This window comes from Chinchilla lanigera, unplaced genomic scaffold, assembly GCF_000276665.1.
Source record: "Chinchilla lanigera isolate Chin_1 unplaced genomic scaffold, ChiLan1.0 scaffold00095, whole genome shotgun sequence".
In the NCBI taxonomy this organism is placed as follows: domain Eukaryota; kingdom Metazoa; phylum Chordata; class Mammalia; order Rodentia; family Chinchillidae; genus Chinchilla; species Chinchilla lanigera.
In genome coordinates, this window is record NW_004955496.1 from 5,716,350 (window position 1) to 5,731,820 (window position 15,471).

Sequence of the window (15,471 nt, forward strand, 5' to 3'; positions counted from 1 at the left end):
TGGGTGTAGAGCACAGTGCCAGAGCTACCAGGTCCCTATTTGTATCAGTCCAGTTTTCCTTTGTAGCAGTAGGAAGCTGTGTCATTGAGCTGCTTCTTTCTTACAATTTACTGGCTCTATTTCTACCATGAGTTGTAAAGGTAATACTCTATTTTGGTTAATTTGTTACTCCATTTTGTATATAACTTTGATTTATGCAAAATTTAAATATAAGCAGAAGGTGATATTTTGGATGTAGGAAAATTCCTTTCCATTGTGGGTAGGTAGGAAACTATAAGCTGGATAATTGAATATTTGGAATTAAGGATATCATCTAAGAATTTCAGAGAATTAGAGTGCACCAAAAAATATCATGGGGTGACTGTCTTGCACATATAACTGTTTAAAACTTAATTTATTTTATTTTATGGCCTTTTTTTTTGTTTTGGAGCCAGGGTCTCTTCACTATGCAGTTCATGCTGGCCTTGATCTCACATTGTAGACCAGGCTGGTCTCAAACTCTCAGTCCTCCTGCCACAGACTCCTGAGTGCTGAGGTTACAGGCATGCACCAGCACGCCTGGCCTAGTGCTTCTATTTATAATACATGTGTATATTACCAAAAATGATTAATTTCCTCCTTTTTATTTACAGCAACAGTGTGTGCTAGGTGGGGAAATGATTGTTACCATTTATAATTCTAAAGGAAAATGTGCAATAGGTATCTGTTGAGCAGTTCTGACTTCAATATGTTAGTCATTTCTCTTCTTTTCCTTCTTTTTTTTTTGCACCACCACACCTGGCCTCATTTCCCTGTCTCAATCCTGCCATATGCACAGCAGTAAGGACACAAATGAACATAATAGAGAAGATCCCTCCCAATCCTTCAGGAAATTAAAATGTGGGGAGATAAGAGCATTAAAACAAATGTTAAAGTATAAGATGACAAATAGTAACAATGTTAATGATGAGCTGAGTAGAAGTTGTTTCTCATGAATTAAGACATTATGGCAGGGAGCTTATTAAGTACTTACAATACTGGATAATCTTTAAGAAACTACAGAGCCAGGCCTGTATATTTTGTCACTTCAAGGACTACGTTTGCTGTTTTAGATTTTGTTTTAAATATGCTTATCTAAATCAGTATTTATTTTTAATACACAGGTAAGTATTGACTTGCCCAGCTAGACCCACAGGATATTTTAAAATTCAGCACTTTGAATAAACCCCCCACCTTTTAAAACAACAACAACAAAAACCAACCCTGAATTTAGGCTCTCATTCCATAAGCCACAGTGAGTTGGGGTAGATGAACAGCTGCCTTCTTCCCTTTTGAGGTGGGATCTATGTTTCGGCTTAGTCCTTACCTGGTTCACTTTATTTTTGTGCCTCAATTTTGTAAGCAGTTCCACAACTCTCCATTATGGATTACCAGTTTTCTGAGTAGAGAATTCACTAAAGTACTTTACGATGTTCATACCATATATAACTTGGATTCAGAGGGTACTTTAGGACAGTCTCATTATAAAAGTAATTTGTCAGTGTTAAGAAAGCACTCAAGGGGTGGTAATCAAGACTTTTACTTGGATAGTATAGATTACTAATTTTTCCTTTTTGCTGCAGTATTGTAGTGCACCATTATGACAACCCTTAAAGAAAGGAGTTTTTGTTTTGTTGTTAAAGCAAGTGAGATTAGCTCTGCCTAAATTTCATTGATGGGCTAATGGATTGTCTTTATTCAGAAGCAGTCAGACATGGCCCTTGATTGTGTAAAACAAATGAAAGCCTACACAGAACTTCTAGAATTGAATATTTTAAATGAAAATGTTTCTGAATACCTTTGTTTTTGTCCTATATGTAATTCATAACTTCTATATTCATTTACATTACAATACATTCTATATGAAACCTCTATTACCAGTATATGCCGATGTATAGCTATAATATTTAACAAAGACATGTTCATCTAATAAAAGCAAGTCACAATCTGGGTGCCTTGGTTTGTTTTCTCCCCTCTACAGTTCTCATGTCTTGCTTTGTAAGATTGTTTTTTTAAAAAATGTTGGTACAACTCAATTTAAGTAGTTCTTCTTTTTAACTGTTGTTTCTTTGAACCTGGATCTTCATCCAATAAGTAGATTTTCTTTGAATCCTATTTCTTTACACTTTTTTATAACATCTGTAACACTTCACTGCATTCTTTTTTTTTTGTCTTTCTGAGACAGGGTCTCGCTACACAGTTCAAACTGGCCCTTGAGCTTACTTTGTAGCCCAGGCTGGTCTCAAACTTGCAGTGATCCTCCTGCCACAGCCTCTTGAGTGTTGGGATTACAGACATGCACCACCACACCTGGCACATTCACTTTTTAGGTCCTTGTACTAGAATTTAAAGCCGATCTTGACAAAAACCATTATCTGGGCTTATTTTACAGAGGGATGAAAATTAATGAGCTCTGTTAAAAATCTTAAAGTTGGCTTTTGAAATGTTAGAGGCAATTAGGCAATTTTTGTGTTTTTAACTTAAATGCTAAACTAGGTTACTATATTAGCACTTTATCATTGTATTGTCTCTAAGTGGCCTTCAGAAAACTTACGTTTGGATGTTGATTCTGTCACTATTTGTCCCCTTTTGTAAGCTTTAAGTCCCATTTCATTCACCCATAAAATAGAAAGAATGACATCTATCTCCTGCATTTGTTTAATTAAAATAAAAAACTCACAGCAAGTACTCTCTCATGTGTTAACTTGGTACTAAGATTTGTAAAATATTTTTTGAGGGAGTTGCTTGAGCAAACCAGTAATGGAGAAAAAGTACTGCTGTGTAGTATGACAATTTATTTTTCCGTTTTTTTTGAAACTGGGAATTGAACTCAAGACCTTGCACTTGCAAGGTAAGTACCATGCCTCTGAGCTATACCCCTGGCTTTCCATTTCTTTTCTTATTTTACAGTACTGGGAGTTGAACTCAGGGCCTTAGCACTGAGCTGTATCTACAAGCTATATATTGTCCTCTCACCCCCCACCCCAGCCTTGTGACAGGGTCTTGCTAAGTTCCCTAGGTTAGGCTTACACTAGAACTTTATCTGCCTCAGCCTCCCAGGGTGTTGGAGTTAAGGGAATGTGCACCACTGTGCCTGTCTGGAGAAGCTACATTTTCTTTTCCAAATCTCTTGGCTTGCTGTGGAGAGTTCAGTTAGGCTTTGTTTTTAATCGAACTCAGGACCTTGCACTTGCCAGGCAGGTGCTTGTGCCACTGAGCTATATCCCCGGCCCCACAGTTAGGCTTTTGTGGGAAAAAATTTCATAGTTTTAGATGGGAATTTGGGGGAGCCAATTGAATAAACTTTTTTAGAAGACCTACTTCTGTTGTGATGTTTCTGAAAACACTTTGTCACATGAAATAGCTATTGTTTTGATGTACACTACACAATAGTGGATAAATGGCCCATTGAGTTGTAAAGGCATTTGTGCACATCTGGCATTTTGTCTTTTTTGAGACAAGGTCTCACTAGTTCAGGCTAGTCTTGAACTCACTTTGTAGCCCAGGCTGCCCTCGAACTCACAGCCATCCTCCTGCCTCAGCCTCTGGAGTGCTGGGATTACAGGCCGCCCGGCTCATATCTGGCTTTTGAAGGAAATATTCTAAACTGGTAGTACTTTTTTGACAATAATAGTGTGACTGAGAAATACTACGTGGTAAACTTTATCGCTAAGTGTACTTTTGGTTTGTGGATTTTTTTTCCCCAAACGTGTGGTAAATTGTAAGAGTGGCTCTAGTTAGGGCTTATTATAGTAAGCGTTGGTGGTCTGCTCCCCTCTTAACATGGGTTGAATTTTCTTTGATGAAGAATCTTCATTACAGTGCAGATAGATAATTTTTGACTCATTAATGAAATGTTTAAGAAATAGAAATGTTAAAGACACTATTTACCATTGATTTTTCTTTAAATATATTAAACTTTAATATTTTTCTCTTCACAGAATGACAGCCCATATCAAGGCGGTGTATTCTTTTTGACAATTCATTTTCCTACAGACTACCCCTTCAAACCACCTAAGGCAAGTATTTCCCTTCAAAATCTGTTAGTACAGATTTACACTGTTTCGGAGGAATAAAGCGTTCTGCAAAACTAGGGTTCTGTGAAGCTGTTTGTATGTATTGAGTAAGAACAGTTAAAGCTGAAACATACCTTTATGTAGATATGTACACACAGCTAACCTTTAGCTTAAAGAGCTAGGCACATGGGCTTGAATTTTATAAATGAGGGAGAGTTCCTTGTCCTTAATATTATAAAGCTTAAATGTGCCCTGTGGAAACCTTTTCCCATTTGTTAGTCACAGAGATTGGGATTATAATAATAGCCATCAGATGTTCTGCTTCAATCAAGAGTTGCCTAATGTTCTAAAGTGACTAGCTTATAGGAGTTGAAAGCATATGGTCTCTCACTATTATAAACAGTAAAGTAAATTCAGCCTGTAAATAACCATAAGATAGTATATATAAGACATTGTGACACTCATTATGTCATGTTGAAGGTGCTATGTGACTGCCGTTGAATGAAATACTTCTGTAATACTCAAGTTTTGAGTTTGTGCACAATGGAGATACAAACCTGACTGTAACAGCACATTTTAAATGAACTGGTCTATAAAGTTTGATTCTATCCAGGAGTTTTTCCCCCCCTCAAGACAGCGTCTCACTGTGTAATGTAACATAGTTCAGGCTGGTCTTGAACTCACTATGTAGCCCAGGATGGCCTCCTGTCTCAGCCTCCCAAGTGCTGGGATTACAGGTGTGCGCCACCACACCTGGCTAGTGATGACTTATATTTTAAGCTTTGCTTTAAAGTCTTCTGGTCAAATGTAGGATGCTTGTTTTTTTTTTGTTTTTTCAGATAAAATACTTAAGAGGTTTTTTTTTAAATTTTATTTTAGGTTGCATTTACAACAAGAATTTATCATCCAAATATTAACAGTAATGGCAGCATTTGTCTCGATATTCTAAGATCACAGTGGTCTCCTGCTTTAACTATTTCTAAAGGTAAAGTACCTACCTTCATTGGAGTAGTCTTGATGCTTTTTTTTTTTTCTCCCCTAATAAAGGAATTTTGTCCTCGAATCTGTTTTTACTGTGTTAATATTTTGATAAGAAGTGGGGGAAGAAATAAGTTACTTAAATTCTTACTTTACTAGCAATATTGATTGAAACTTGAAGTTAAAATTCAAATTAGGACTGGGAGAGAGCTTCCCTTCATCATACAAAAGCTAAATTTATTTTATTTTATTTTATTTTTTTTTTTTGGTTTTTCTCCGGTACCGGGAACCGAACTCATGACCTTGCGCTTGCCAGGCAGGCGCTTTGCCGCTGAGCTAAATCCCCAGCCCCCTAAATTTATTTTAATGGACTTTTGTGTTTTCCAGTCCTAAACTACTTACTTATACATCTCATTTTGTCTCTTTTTTTTAAAAAAACAAGAATGGTATAATTATAGTGTACCTGGATTTAATAGAACTTTTAAATCCTGAGGTTTCCCGTAGGAAAATTCTGATTTTACCAGGGTCTTGCTCTGTAGTTGAGCCTGATCTTGAACTCACTATGTAGCCCAGCTAGCCTCAAACTTGCTGTGATCTTTTAAGTGCTGGAATTACAGGTGTACACCACCACATCTGGCTTTGAGACGATGTCGAACTAAGTTGCTCAGACCTAACTTTGGATCCTCCTACCTAGCTTCCTAAGTAGCTGGCAATCCAAAGAGTAAGTGTGCCCATGTCAGCCCAGATTTAGGATTTTATGTTGGTAGTTACGACTCTTGAAGATACTTAAAGATAGATAGCACTTCTCTTAACTAAGCATTTTGTTTTTAAGCTCAGTGCTAATGTGCAACATTTCCAAAATTGTATTTTGGAATAATTAATTTTACCAGAAGTAACTTAAGAGTTTGGTAAATGCAGAGTGAAATATATGCTTAAGCTATGCATTAGAACATCAAAGATACTGTGTAACATTGCTCAAGCTTTCCTTTAACTCGTACCACTTCTGAAGGAGAAAATAAAAGTGGGTAAATAACTGCCATGATTGTTCCACGACCAGTTTTCTTTGGAATCTCATTTTTCCAATTGTGGTCCCTTACACAAGTGCCAGGTGGCAGATTTTTACTGTTTCTGGATAGACTGCAGTACTCAAAAGTTTCTGTAAAAACAGGTGGAATTATGGTGCTTCATGTTTAAAGTAATTGGCTTTTTGGCAGTTACATTTTGCAAACTTACTGGCAGGCTCAACTGAAGTTTTTGCCTTTTTCCTGAGTTACTGTGTAGCCAGTTCTTTATTCTGTGATATTTGCATCCCTCACATGCATTTGGATTTAGAATTATATTGCACATTTATGTGACAGTACCTGAGATCTTTGTGACACCTGTACAGTGAGTGGTACATCACAGGTACCCAGGATGAATGAGCTGTGTCCTGTGATGCTTGGCATCTTCTGAGTTGGTGTATTGAACAGGTCAGAGTAGGAACTAAAGTTGTGAAGACTCACTTAGTGCCTGAGAGGTCTTAGCATTGTTTTGGTTCACTGGGACTCTTGGAAATATGATCTCTACCTTACAGATTCAAAAAGACAGCATTTTGTGGAGCTTGTCCAAGGGCAGAGCAAGGAGTGGATTTTTTGTCCTGCCTCAGAGCTGAGGGTTGATTGGCATAGGCCTTAATTCTTACCAAAGAACTAAGTGGGCTTTGACTACCTTTTCAGTAGTCAATACTGACTTTGATACCAACAAAGGTATTTTTAGCTCTCCTTACTTAGCAGGAGATTGTCTTTTCTGGAGCAAAATCTCTAAAATGCTTCATTGAGATTAAGATATAAATAACATCCTTTTGAAGATTGAAGTTTATAACATGAATTTTTTTCTCTTGACCTTATTCATCCAAACCCCCTGATGGTGGGTAACAAGACATTTGTTTTCTTGCAGTTCTTTTATCCATTTGTTCACTGCTATGTGATCCAAACCCAGATGACCCCTTAGTGCCAGAGATTGCACGGATCTATAAAACAGACAGAGACAAGTAAGTATACAGTACTACTTTTAGCCTAACTTCAGTTAAGCTTATCTTCTGCTCTAGGCTGTGGCAGTGCCAGGGAGATTGTATTCCTGTGTCTGGTAGAATACTTAAATTGTGCCAAAGACTATTTTTAAAAATGACTGACTTTTATGTGAATAGTAAAATAGCCCTCTGAAATGGTTGTTTTCTTCTAATGTGATGAAAACTTGTCACTTCATGCTTATAAAATCTGGAAGGAGAGAAGCACTTTTTTCTCCATCTCAAATACTAAAAAATATTAGTAATGACTATTGGAAAAACTTGGCTCCAAATTTCTCAAATACCTGAGTTACCTTTACATTCAGTTTTAAGCATTGTAACTACCATGCGTTGTGATTAATGTAAGTGTGTTATCCAATCAGGTACAATAGGTTAGCAAGAGAGTGGACAGACAAATACGCTATGTTGTAGGGTAAGGACCGTGGTGCCGCTCGCTCATGGTGCTGCCAGCACTCGGTGCCGCATGCTCTCAGGCACTGGGTTAACTAACACAGGTAACAGACTGGGCAGTTTCTGAAAACTCTACTTGTAACTGCTTGATCTGCTGAGCGTGAAAATATGCCCGGTAGTCACTACTGCTTGAAAGTATTCCTGCATGGCAAAGCAGTTACATAGCACTAGTAAAAAGTGAAAAATTTAAGAGCATCTTTATCAAACTACATTGCTATTCACATTTTAACTTGAAACTTTGTTCCACTACTATAATGGAATGTGATGCGTTGGTTTTTTTTTTTTTTTTTTTCTTTCACATTTTGCCAGCAGGCAGTAGTATTGTAAGGGAAAAAACCACTTCAGCCTAAGCATCTAAACTAAGTATTCATTACTGACAAGCATGCATTAGTGTCAGCTATATTTTGTGGCTCCCTGTATGCTATGTAAAGCCTTTGTTTTAAAGTGCTGGCTTTTTGGAGAGGACATTTTTAAATGATATAACTATGAATTGGGTAGAAAGGACTTTTAAATGTAAAGTTTAGAAAAATAGTTGAGTCATACTTAGTTCTTGGTTTTAAATAAAGCTAGTAATATTTCTAAAACGTTAAAAGTAAATCTAAAAGTTCTATGTCCTTTTGCTGTATATTCATTTCTTAAGGTTATCACTGTTATTCTTGGGGTAAAGTAATTCTGAGAGAAATGCATGATACTTAGCCAGTATTAGTTGTGTTGCTCAGTGATGTTCTGGCTCATGAGTGAGCCACGCAATGATCTTTCTCAGTACAGGTGTCTTTGTTACACTGCCAGCGATTCCTATCCATCATGTTGGCATGGGTCTTAGCACCATACTGTGATTTCTAAAAATAATATGGGGGTTCTTTTTTTTTTTCTTTCCCTTTTTTTAGACAGGGTCTCATTATGTACCCCAGGTTGGCCTTGAACTCCTCATGGGGATCCTCTTGCCTCAGCCTCCTCTGTGCTGGGATTACAGGCGTGCACCACCACACCCAGCCACACATGGTTCTCTGATCAGCACCAGCACTCTTACCCACCCACCCCTCTTCGAAAGTCACTGGTTTTTTTTGTTTTGTTTTGTTTTGTTTTTTTCTTTGGAGCCAGGGTCTCGCTATGCAGTTTGGGCTGGCCTTGAGCTCACTTTGTAGCTCTGGTCTCGAACTCACAACAGTCCTCCTGCCTCAGCCTCCCGCCTTAGCCTCCCAGGTGCTGGGATTACAGGTGTGTGCCACCACACCTGGCCCTAAAAGTCACTAATCTTTATTAACCCTTTCCAGTGTCTCACTCCTCTAAGTCTCATAGGCATTTTCTCTTCTTACTGTATCCACAGCCAGGTAACTTCTCCAAGTCTAGGATTCCAACCCAGTTTTAAAGTAACAGTTTGCTTGTTCCTTTGGTGGAATTATGTTGGTGTACAGAATGGGATGTTCTTCTAACAGGCATCTGTGATGAACCCAAAAAAGCACTGCTTTCAGAGTAGTTAGTCTCAATGACCCATTCTACTTTGAGCACCAGAGCTGGCTCTCCCCTTGCTGACTGTTCCCCAGTCTTAGCCACGACAGCTGACTCTGTGATGATTCTGTAGATAAAATACAGATCTATTCCTGCTCTAGAAAACGTTGGTGAATTCTTTATTTTTTAAACGTATTTTTTCATTTACAGGTACAACAGAATATCTCGAGAATGGACTCAGAAGTATGCCATGTGATGCTACCTTAAAATCAGAATAACCTGCATTATAGCTGGAATAAACTTTAAATTACTGTTCCTTTTTTGATTTTCTTACCCGGCTGCTCCCCTATCAGACCTCATCTTTTTTAATTTTATTTTTTGTTTACCTCCCTCCATTCATTCACATGCTCATCTGAGAAGACTTAAGTTCTTCCAGCTTTGGACAATAACTGCTTTTAGAAACTGTAAAGTAGTTACAAGAGAACAGTTGCCCAAGATTCAGAATTTTTTTAAAAAATGGAGCATGTGTATTATGTGGCCAATGTCTTCACTCTAACTTGGTTATGAGACTAAACCATTCCTCACAGCTCTAACTGCTGAAGAAGCCATCTGAGGGGGGGGAGATGGATGCTCGGTTGTCACGGCAAGGAAGCAGCATTATTCTAGCAGCATCCATTCTTGTTAAGCCTTCCACTGTTAGAGATTTGAGGTTACGTGATATACTTTATGCTCATAACTGATGTGGCTGGAGAATTGGTATTGAATTTATAGCATCAGCAGAACAGAAAATGTGATGTATTTTATGCATGTCAATAAAGGAATGACCTGTTCTTGTTCTACAGAGAATGGAAATTGGAACTCAAACACCCTTTGTATTCCAAAATAGGGTCTCAAAACATTTTGTAATTTTCATTTAAATTGTTAGGAGGCTTGGAGCTATTAGTTAATCTATCTTCCAATACACTGTTTAATATAGCACTGAGTAAATGATGCAAGTTGTCAATGGATGAGTGATCAACTAATAGCTCTGCTAGTAATTGATTTATTTTTCTTCAATAAAGTTGCATAAACCAATGAGTTAGCTGCCTGGATTAATCAGTATGGGAAACAATCTTGTAAATGCAAAGCTGTTTTTTGTATATACTGTTGGGATTTGCTTCATTGTTTGGCCTCAAATAATGATGTAAAATTCAAAAGAGTGACTATTTTGCCATGTTCAGTTAAAGTGCACAGTCTGTTACAGGTTGACCTGTTGCTTTCTGACTTACGCAGAACTAATAAGCTTGTTCAGATAGTGTAGCTTCAGTGTGCTGCACATTATACTGGCAGCCTGGAGATCAGAGATGGACTTGGGGCCCAGCAGCTTTGAAATGTGTATGGAGTTGAAGAAATTTATTTTCCAGGTGCATCCCCCATCTAAAATGTCTTCACCTTGTACACTTGATACCTTAAGAAAACCATAACATGGGAGTAATAGTGGGTCAAAATTTACACAATAAAGTACTGTTTTGGTGTGGGAGTTGTCATGAGGCTGTGTTGAAGTGACTTAACTGTGTGGGATATTTGAGTATCCATTGAAATGGATTTGTTCAGCCATTTACTTTAATGAGCATTTCAATGCAGCAGGTACCATTGCAGGTGACTTCACATGAATGAATAAAAGTCAAATGCTATTGGATTCTTTTCTGTTTGACAAGTGCTATCTGTGCCACTGAACTTATGTAGTAACAAGGGCATTACTATTCTTCATCAGTTCTGACCTTGTAGTTTTACTTTTTTCCTAGTAAATTTGATTTACCCATTGTCTTATTTCAAGTCCTGTATACAGTTTCTAGCAAATGTGATGTCTCCACTTCCACATTTTTGCACTGCTTACACTTAACGTGCAATCTTTTTTCTTGTCTGCACACAGATGTGGAAAGCTAGAAATAAACGTTAAAGCTGAATTTTTATAAACATTTTAATATGTAGTTTGGACATGATTTGTTGACTTAAGGTTCTTCTCTAAACTGGAAGTGAAATGCATGCTTTCTGGCTTTGAAGATGTTCTTTCTGGCTTTGTTTGTTTTGTAATAAGCATTTCATTGGGAAATGCCAGTCAGGCTATATGGTCTTTTCCAGTGAGTCAAGTGACTGTCTTTTGCTTTAAAAATCATGGGTTTCTTCAGGGTAGATGTTGTACTGTCAAAACTTGTATCAATTCAAATTATGAATGAGAAATTAGTAACAGTGCTCCACAAGGTAAGAACAACTCATTTGCTATTTTCACAATCTTTCCTACTTAAAACTAAATAGCTTTATAGTAGGCATGCTGTTGAAAGCCAAACATGAATAAAACTTTCTTTAAATAAAAGGTGGGTCCCTAATTGGCTTTCAGCTGGACTTTTTTTAGCCTTAGATGATAGGTGTTTACAGAGATGACTTCCTTAGACTATCCTGATTATAGTGGGTATGTCTAGATGTGTCTGACTTAATGCTTTGTCTATCTCCTATGTTGCTTCTAAGGGATTAAGCCATAGAGGCTTCTCCAGGTTTAAGAGAACAGTGAAATACCTGGAAAACCCCACATTTCTGAATGTACAGGCGCTGGACTTGGGATCATCACAATGATACCTGCAAAGGAATCTTTTAAGGATTTGCCCTCTCTCCTGACCCCACCAGTAATTGGATGTTACTAGTGCCATGTGTAGGACTGATGTGACTATTAGGTTAAGTATTGGTTTGGACTGTTATGTTTGCTGTACCTTTTAATGCACAGACTCATATTTTTCACTTATGAATACAGTTGGCCTGTTGTAAATTACATTTTAAATGGCTCACTTTTTCTTGCGTAGGTTTGCAATGTGATAATCAGATTTTTTTTTTTAACTGATTAGTTTGCTTTTTCTGTGTGGGTGTACTCACATTTAAAAGTATGAACCACAGTTAACTAGTGGTCTCAGGGGTAGTGAAGCACTCACTTTTCATTTTGAAATATGAATGGCTTAGTATTAAAATACTGATAATGCTGTGCTAGTGATGGGGGGGTGACTCAAATTAGCCATGTTTTGTGTTAACGTAAATGTTAACTGATTGTTGATTACTTTTAAGTGAATTGTCTTTTACGAGGAACCCAGTGCAAGTCACCAAATGTTGTCTAATAGTGACATCTGCCTACGACTTGTAATAGCTAAAGTTAATTGAGCTTAAAGGAATTGTTACCATTAAAGTCTGTGTTTAAAGACACTTGGCCTTACTCATTCCAGCAAACACAAAGTGCACAATTGAACCTTATTCTGTGTGCGAGCTCAATTTGTACTGCTATTAAAGGCAGCAGTGATCTATGAAGTGTTACTATGACGGGTTTCGAAGTGTGATGGCCAGTATCCCTGTCGTTGGGGAAAGTTACAGCACAAATCAGATCTTGTCCTAGTTATATTCAACAGTGAAGTGGAACCCTCCTGGTGATTCTATATGATCATTTTTTTAGTCTTTCCTTTGTGACAAACTATAGCCAGTAGCTTGTGACTACAGCTGTTCTCTGCTCATTTTGGCTACAGAGGATATGTTTTGTTAAGTGTTAACTTTTGATACCTGACATGCCATAGGTGACTGGCACTTGGAATAATAATAGCAAGATACATAAATAAGCTCTAGTACCTGTTTTATATAATCCAGTTAATGGTTAGGTGTTATAAGTGACCAAGTTCAAAGATCTGCCTGTGTGCTAGATAACAGCTGAATAAAGATTGCAGCCCAGATCTCATCCTGTAGAAATGATTATATTTGCAGTGTTTGAATTTAACATTAATGTGCCCTAGCCAGGTGTGGTTCACGCCTGCAATCTCAGCACTTCAGAGGATGAGGCAGGCAGTTTGCTGCAAATTCAGGGCCAGCCTACACTATAAACTTAGACCTTGTCTTAAGCCAAAAACAAACTGAAACCTTTAAATGTGTCCTAATATTTTAAAACTTTGTGCTTTCTTAATGCAAGATAAGTGGAAAAGAGTTTGACATAGTGGAACATTATTAAAGATGGGGAAGTTCCCTAGAAGTCTGGGTTGACGTTAGCTGCATTTCTTTCTAATTTTAAAATCTTTTATTTCTGTAGTAAAATGGTTTCATGAAATACTTTTACAGACCATTGGCTGAGCCTCCACATTCTGATTCTGTTCATCCTTAGCAAATGCAAACATTGTCTAATAAAGTAAAAATGTTTTCATCCCTACTTAGGAACGTGGTAGCAGCTCATTGCTGGCCTGCCACTTTACTGAGCCATAGAGCATCGTGTTTGCTGTACTCCTGGCTATTCATGGTTAAAAATGTGTGAAACTGGCCAGATTTCCACAGACACCTAACCTCTTATCCTCAGTGTAAGCAGTTTCCTTGGCACCAGGCCTAGCCATCTTGACTTTCACACTCCTAAACAAGAAATCCTCTTAATTGTGCTGTCAGCTCATCATCCCGCTGCCATCGTGATGTAAAGCTCCATGGTCTCACTGAGTCTCTCTGCTTCCATTCAAAAATTAAAAGTATTTTAATACTATTTGGAATTTAACCATGGAAATGTAAAACTTGTACAGTGATACTATACATTAGAGAAGTCCTAAATAAGTGGAAAAGCATCCTGTGTTCATGGATTAGAAGATGGAATATTGTTGAGATACAGTTTCTCAAAGTAACCTACAGATTGAAACCAGTCTGTCAAAAGTTAGAATGAGTGGCTTTCAGAAAGAGTTCGTTTAAAAGACTGAATGGTGCTGAGGATGTGCTCACCAGGAAAGTACCTGGCTAGCGTGTGTGGGACCCTGGTTTGTAAAGATTTAAATTCATATGGAATTGCAGAGGACTACAAAGTCAAGCAGTCTTTAAAAAGAGGAAAAGTAAAGGATTTATAATTCCCAATTTCAAAACGTACTACAAAGCTACAATAATCAGAACTGATAGCATAAACATGTAGGCCCATGTAACAGAATTGACAAACCGTATGTAGAAGGACAGTGTTTTGCAAGGGTGACAAGGCTACTCAATGGGGAAAAATAGTCTTCCACAAATGGTGTTGGGACTAGGTAAGTATATGCAAAAGGATAAACTGGGACCCCTATCTCACAGCATACACAAAATTAAAATGGGTGGAATTCCTAAATGTGATCTAAAACGACAAAACTCTTAGAAGAAAATGAATATTAGCCTTAAAATTGATATTAAAACATATGAAAAGCATAACCAACCCCCAAATGGTAGATAAATTGGAGTTCAATGTATTTGTATACTTCTGTGTGTCAAAGGACAGTATAACACAGAAAAGATTGTCTACAGAATGTGAAAAATGCAATCATGTATCTGTTAAGGCCGTCCTACCCACAGTATATAAAAAATGTACAAAAATGGTAAAATAACCTTACTCTTAAAAACAGGCGAGAGACTTCAGTAGATTTTTCTCCAAAGGACATGCACATGTCCACAGGCATCTGTGTGAAAAGATGTTCAACATTAGGGAAATGCAAATTACACAGGTACTGATTTAAAACCTTTAGGGTAGCTATAATTTGTAAAAATGAAAAGTATTGGTGAAGATTTGGAGAAACAACATTGCTAGTGGGAATGTAAAATGGTACTGCTTCAGTGGAAAGCAGTACTGGTGCATGCTTGTAATACTAGCATTCTGAGAGGCTGAGACACAGAATCCTATGTTTAACCCTTGCCTGGGGAACATAGCAAAACCTGGTCTCAAGATAAAAAAGGACAAGATGTAGCCCAGTTAGTAGGCCCTGGGTTCAGCCCTCAGTACCACTAAAAAGAGTTAAGCAGAATTACACAAGTCAGCAATTCCATTTGTAAGTACAGTATGTGCACACAAGAATTGAAAACATTGTGGAAACAAGGAATGGATGAGTAAATTCTGGTATTTCATGCAACATATTCAGCCATAAAAAGAAATGCAGTACTGATAAATGCTACAGTGTGTGGATGGATTGTGAACACATGCTAAGGGTACAGAGCCAAACATGAAGGAACCACATTGTATGGTTCTGTCTCAATGAGCATAAGTCTGTTGAGACAGCACGTTGGTTGTACGCCAGGGGCTAAGACAGGAGAAAGGGTAGTAACTGCTAAGCAGGCATAGGGTGTCCTTGTGGGGGATGAAAATGTCCTGGGATTGGATGAAAGGGGCAGTTTTTCAGCACTGTGAACATATTAAAAGATGCTAAATCAGCCAAGCATGGTGGCACACCTGTAATCCCAGCATTTGGGAGGCTGAGGCAGGAGGATCTTTGCAAGTTCGAGATTAGTCTGGGCTACACAAAGTGAGCTCAAGGCCAGCCTGAACTGCATAGCGAGACCCTGTCTCAAAAAGATCAAAACTAAATTAAATAAATAAAAGACACTAAGTCATACATTTAAAAATGGCTCATTGTGTGTTATGTGGATTTCACCTCAATAAAAAATATATCAGCCACTAAAGTTAGTAATAACCAACACTTATGCACTATTTTTTTTTTAATGCTTTTTTGA

The 15,471-nt window shown here is 37.7% G+C and overlaps 1 protein-coding gene across 2 annotated transcripts in view; it reads left to right on the plus strand.

The window, feature by feature from the left end:
* The window catches only part of Ube2d3 (ubiquitin-conjugating enzyme E2D 3), a 32,533-nt gene extending 21,879 nt beyond the window's left edge, over nucleotides 1-10,654 (plus strand). Inside the window, exons 5-9 of one of the 2 annotated variants that reach the window (XM_005406246.2) lie at nucleotides 3,960-4,037; nucleotides 4,914-5,019; nucleotides 6,948-7,041; nucleotides 7,440-7,489; nucleotides 9,187-10,654. In XM_005406246.2, coding sequence (XP_005406303.1) covers nucleotides 3,960-4,037; nucleotides 4,914-5,019; nucleotides 6,948-7,041; nucleotides 7,440-7,488 — 327 coding nt within the window. In that variant the 3' untranslated portion in view covers nucleotide 7,489; nucleotides 9,187-10,654. The remainder of the gene's footprint in view (nucleotides 1-3,959; nucleotides 4,038-4,913; nucleotides 5,020-6,947; nucleotides 7,042-7,439; nucleotides 7,490-9,186) is intronic. The other variant, XM_005406247.2, reaches the window with a different exon arrangement.
* Nucleotides 10,655-15,471: the final 4,817 nt, after the last annotated feature.